The sequence below is a fragment of the Hibiscus syriacus genome, unplaced genomic scaffold, assembly GCF_006381635.1.
Source record: "Hibiscus syriacus cultivar Baekdansim isolate YM2019G1 unplaced genomic scaffold, ASM638163v2 tig00111708_pilon, whole genome shotgun sequence".
Lineage (NCBI taxonomy): Eukaryota > Viridiplantae > Streptophyta > Magnoliopsida > Malvales > Malvaceae > Hibiscus > Hibiscus syriacus.
Window position 1 is genome coordinate 1,806,897 of NW_024063159.1, and position 6,000 is coordinate 1,812,896.

General features: G+C 31.8%; 1 protein-coding gene across 1 annotated transcript; it reads left to right on the forward strand.

Moving 5' to 3' along the window:
• The first annotated feature begins 4,331 nt into the window (after nucleotides 1-4,331).
• Nucleotides 4,332-5,724, forward strand: LOC120167948 (10 kDa chaperonin, mitochondrial-like). The gene is made up of 3 exons (XM_039176839.1): nucleotides 4,332-4,573; nucleotides 4,653-4,792; nucleotides 5,537-5,724. Exons 1-3 carry the CDS (start codon nucleotides 4,469-4,471, stop codon nucleotides 5,583-5,585), a joined length of 294 nt encoding a protein of 97 aa, XP_039032770.1. The 5' UTR covers nucleotides 4,332-4,468; the 3' UTR covers nucleotides 5,586-5,724.
• Nucleotides 5,725-6,000: the final 276 nt, after the last annotated feature.

A 6,000-nucleotide genomic window follows, 5' to 3' on the forward strand; every position in this document is an offset into this window, starting at 1 on the left:
ATACTTTCCAGGAGTATCGAAACTTACCCTAGAGTATCGATGCTACATAGTCAAAATGATCATATTCCGTCGACACTGTTTTTCGCCCGGGCGGGTAAAAACAATACCGACTTGGGAGTTTTTCTTTGACAATGTTTTGAAATGTGAGGAGTCGCCACCAATCATTTAAGGGTGCGATTGGGAAACCATAAAAATCGGGTGATTTTAATAAAACATTTTATTTTTATCAAAATACCAAGTTTTAGGGTCTGGGAAAATCCAAAAATCAAGTTTGGGAGTCGGTTACACGTGGGGAAAGATTAGCACCCCCCACAAGCGCCCAAAAATTGGTACCTAGTTGATTACCCTATATTTAGAATCGAAAATTATGAGTTTGAACTTTATCTAATTTAAAAATCATTACGGATGCAAAGTTGAAAAGGGTATTCATTTATTAATGCCAATAACATTCGCCCCCTAACATAAATACGGGAGATCAATTATTGTGCCTAACAACCAAACATTGCTTTGATTTTAGAAATCATGATGCAATCTTGAAAATGATGTCGACCTATTTCGGGAATCACCAGTAGTCACCCCCTGAGCATACTTGCGAGAGATTTACTATTGACTCCCTAATAGATGAACATTGCCTTGTGTTTGAAAATGATATGCAATCAAACATTTTATTATTAATCCTAATTAACTAAGGGTAGATTAAGGCTTTTTTTTATCTTAAAATGTCAAATTATCTCTTGACAACTGAAAAGATATGAAGTGTAAAGGTTATCTCTTGATCCTTAAAAAAGAAAGAACAAATTAGTGAATTTGTTGGAAAATCCTAAGTGAGGAGCTTAGGTAGTGGAAGTAGACTTAGTTGATAAGTTGAACCACTATAAATCATTGTGCCAAATTTCTCTATCTTTTACTCTCTTTACGCCCTAATCAAATTATTGTCAATTCACCCTCTTGCAACTTTTTTCGGTTGTCAATTTGAGCTTCCGCAAATCCTAATAGTATGATATATGTATATCATATCAATATATTCTATATAGTTATAGAAAATCGTTTAAATTGGAATCGAATAGTATTATAATATTATAAATATTTACAATTATTTAAATAGAAACTCGAACTTGACTTGAATTTTAAAAACTTGACATGAAAACATTTTAAAATTTGAGTTATAAAATAAGACTCGTTAATTCGTATAACTTAAAATTTTTTAATTCACTCGACTCTACCAAATGCGCACATCTAAATAAAATTTTAATTCATCACAATACGGAAGCCAAGAAAACTGTAAATATTAATTATAAAAGTTAGTATATATAAAGTTAAACAATTTCAAAAATAATAATAAAAGAACTAATATTTACTGCATGTCAACCGGCGATGTTGATCCTCATCCGTATATCTTTTTCAGTAGCATCTTACAACTTTGTCTCACTTATTTTATAACACCTTCTAAAAAATATAAAAATAAAAAATGAGAAAAATAAATTAATTAATGAAAATGTATATTAAAATGAAGTTAAAAAAATTACCTTCTAGTCGGAGGAAACTCAACCAGGGCTGATGTAATTGGCGTAAAAAACGGGAATCGATACCAAGACCTTGATTGTAGCAATATTAGACATCCTACTACATCGAATTTTCGACCCCTCTCGACGATTGCAACATTGTAAAGCTCCCGATAGAAAAACGCTATAATTGTCGAGCCTCAATTGGTATTACGCCACTTAGCGAAATTATTTAATATAGGTGGATACTAAGTGTGCGCCAAATTACCGGAGTTATCCAGTAATAATACCCCTCCGATCAATTGGAGAAGATATGGTCGGGATTCAAAAATAACCTCCTTATTAGTATAATCGTTTGTCATTTGAAATTCGAAATCCAACCACGTCATCCGTATTCGATACCTATCTAAGACCTCAGATGGTGGCAATTTTCCCAAAACTTCATAGACAATACCCGATGGGTTGTAATTGTTTCGCCTCACGATGACGACACCATTCACAGGAACACTGATTTGGCAAGTGACGTATTCCAAAGTAATCGTCGCTTCACCACTCGGGAAATGGAAAGTGTGCATCTCAGGCCTTCAACGTTCAATCAGAGCCAAAATCAACATCGAATTTACCTTAAAGCCACATAAAAATATGGTTGGATATAGGCTAGATTACTGAAGATATATAATCATCCGTTGATGCAGATCTTTCGATGTCATTCAGCGCTGAAGAATGCTCTGTTCTTCTTCCGGACAAAGTTCGATTGACGAAATATGAACATTATCAAGGCGTAACATTTATTCTCGAGAAGCCAATTTTGGGATTTTTCAGAAAGTAAAAAAATTTCTCAATTTTTTTTCGTAACAGTTAATGGTAAAACACCTAAAACCCAAACCCCATATTTATAGCCTTAATCCCAATGGTTAGAATTTTCAAAAATCCGATTGAACTCGTCACCTCGAGGTGAATAGTTTCATATTGACCATTTCCAAGTGACTGTTGTTATTTCCCATTGACCAGTGACTATAAACAACTATTTTTTTTAATTCGAATGAACTCGTCACCTCGAGGTGACGAGTAACATTAATTTTTTTAAGTTTTAAAATTTAAATTATATTTACAATTTATTTTAAAAAATGTTTTTTAAATAAACTCATCATATTGAGGTTACGAGTAACATTAATTACAATATATTAATAGCTCATATGGGATCCACTCATCCGTGTTCATTAAAAAATATCCCATTAAGGTGACGAGTTCCATCTACATTGTAGTAATTGTCGTATTCTCCAAATTAAAAAGGCGAGTCCTAATCGGCTAAATAAAAAACCCGCTCTCCCTAATGGGACAGAAAAACCCCAATTTATAGTTTCATGGGCTACTCAAGGCTTAGACTTTGCTATTCTAATTATGTGTAAAGAATATTTTTGTCTTGAGGGTAAATAAAAATAATTAAAAACAATATATAATAAATTATTTTAGCGTGGATAAATATATATTTTAGTATGTGAATTTGATTTTAAAATATAATTTAATCTGTACGAATTAAGTTATCTCAGTGATTAAAGTAATGGTTGTTATCCTTAAAGGTTATAAGTTTGAGCATCAGAGACTGCAAGGATGTTGAGCTTTCAATGGTCAGATTGTTGATAATCTTTAAAACAAATACTACCTTATAATCACCATAGATTAATCAAAATATAATTAAATATTTATTATTTTAATTAAATATTGAATTTAATTTATTAGTTTAAGCTATTGTTTTTAAAAATATATTAAATGAACTCTGTAATAAAATTTTTTATTACTTTTAAAGGATTTAAGTTTAAACAGTTATATTTATCATAATATGTATATGTTGTTAATGGTTGATAAAAAATTCTAGATTAGTCTAAGATGTTTACAAATGATAGTATTTATTCTAAAGATTCTACAGTAAAAAATTTTAAACAAATACTCCCTCCGTCCTATAAAAACTGTCTCTTGTTGACTTTTAAAAAATCAAATATTTTAAACTTTGACCTTGATTATTTTAAATAATTAAATTTTATAAAATATATATTTAAAAACTAATTGATTGAAGTTTTTTAAAATATATTTTTACATATTTTTTAATTATAAATTTTAAATAATAATTAGTCAAAAAAATTTAATAATAAACAATTTTTATAGGACAGAGGAGTATTACTTAACTTTGTAAAAACTCATCTAGTTTTATATATATATCTTAAATTTAACTTTCATATATGTAAAAATACTTATAATTATTCATATTTAATTTCGAATATATTATTTTAATAAATGGGTGATATTTTTAATATTTTTTATGATATGTGTTTAATTTAACCCCATTTGTGACTATATTTTGGCTCTTAATTTTTGTTTTCTATTTTTTTTCTCGAATCTAAGGGATGGGCATGGGTTGGGTTTTAGGTCCACCCGATCCGACCCGAGAATAAGAGAGTCTTCACCCGAGACCCGACCCGATCAAAATAAGGTTTCACCCGACCCGATCCGAACATATGACATAGAAACCCGACCCGAAATAATAAAAAAAATATTTTTATTCAATAAATACAGTGACTAAATTGAAAAAAAATTATATATAGAGGGGTATTATTGTAATTATTCCTAAATATATAGAGTATTTTTTTTCGGGTCAGGTCGAGTCAAATTTTTTTCACCCTAAACTCGAACGCGACCCGACTGGAAAACCACATATAAAAAATCCAACCCGAGAAACCCGTCGGGTCGGGTTTAAATGTCGATCCCTAAGTCTAACAATGTGTCATGTTTGTTTACTTCTTGAGTCTTCTACAGGTCAAGGTGGAAGGCCATTTTGGTAATTCAACAGAAACCCTGAATCCATCTTAAACCCTAAATCCTTTCCAAATGCACAACCTGTCAGCCAATTCCATCGCAGAAAGCAGCTCAGCCCCTTCCCCTTTCTCCCACAACAAAAAATATATATATATATGGCAAAGCGTTTGATTCCTTCATTTAATCGCATTTTGGTTGAGAAAATAATCCCTCCTTCTAAAACCAACTCTGGGATCTTGCTTCCCGAGAAGACCCCCAAGGTTTTTAATTCAATCTCTCAGTTCTCTAACCTACGGTTTATGTAATTTTCTTCTAATTTTGTTTTTTTATTTGTTTTAGTTGAACTCCGGCAAGGTGGTAGCAGTTGGGCCAGGATCACGAGACAGAGATGGGAAACATATCCCAGTTAATCTAAAGGAAGGAGATACAGTCCTTTTGCCTGAATATGGAGGCACTGAAGCCAAGCTTGGTGAAAAAGAGTTAGTTTTTTTTTCTTTTACATTCCATCTTGTATTTGTACCTTTCTTAACCCTTGTTGCATATTATTTATTACTATTTTTGCTTGTGAATATGTTCTGGCTGTTGCTTTTCGGGGTTTTTTTTGGAATATTTTAAAGCTTGAAAAGTTTAACTCTCATTGGCTGGAAATGGGTTCACCCCATTCTTACTAATTAATGATGTTTTGAATCCGTCTTGCATATTGTTATTTCTATGACTTTTAATTTTATGTGATTTATTTGCTGTTGAACAACTAAAGCTACATCCGGTGCAAAATGAAATTTAGCTTAGCCCAGAATACACAGAAATGGTAGTAATTCCTCAAATAGCTTTACCTCTTCATTACTGTGCATATGTGTGTGTTGTAACTGTATTATTTTTTTAAGGTTATAATTCCTCTAGGTTGAACAGGGATGGAGCTAGGTTTGAACATTGGGATCGGCTAAATTACTGAACTTCAAAAATACAAGGGTCTATTAGTTATTTATCTATGCTTTGTACCATAAGTTGCCCGTATTCAGTTTAACTGCTGCCTGTCCATTGACAAATTATTATGTTTCTGCAAACATAGTACCTTATGAACCTTGTTATATGGATGCTTCATTTTCGTGAAATAATCTATTTCTGCATTTTTCGAACGTGTGAATGTATGGAAAAAGTTCTGCATCATTGGCATCGTTTCTCTTCAGTTCTAACTTCATTTTCTTGTCAAATAATTCTTTCAGGTATCACCTATTCAGAGATGATGATATCTTGGGAACCCTACATGACTGATTTGCAGGTTTGGACTGAAGAAATTGGATTCTCTATGTTCAAACATGTTCCCCTTGGACTTATGAGACTAGTATTTTGCAGCATGTTTAAGACATTTTATTTGTTCCAAGGCATTTTGGATGGGGAAAAGAAATGCTGCCCAAAATCTTCCACCAGTAATCACCCCTTACATTTTGGTTTATGCCTAGCCATTCTCATATGAACACAATTGGAAGTTATATAATGCACAAACTCCATTATGAGAATTATGTGAAATGATCAATAGGCTCCTTGGCTGTTACTCCAATTTCGGCAACTACTGAACACAAAAAAAGAGATGACAAATTTCAATGAAATATTACAACAATCTAGAGCACTCGGTGTACCATCATAGATTCATCTCCATTATTTCTTTAATCTTTAAAAATAACTAAGA

Coding starts and splice junctions, on each gene's coding strand:
- LOC120167948 (XM_039176839.1), top strand. CDS start 4,469: ATGGCAAAGCGTTTGATTCCTTCATTTAATCGCATTTTGGTTGAGAAA. Junction 4,574..4,652: donor TTCCCGAGAAGACCCCCAAG/GTTTTTAATTCA, acceptor TATTTGTTTTAG/TTGAACTCCGGCAAGGTGGT. Junction 4,793..5,536: donor GCCAAGCTTGGTGAAAAAGA/GTTAGTTTTTTT, acceptor TAATTCTTTCAG/GTATCACCTATTCAGAGATG.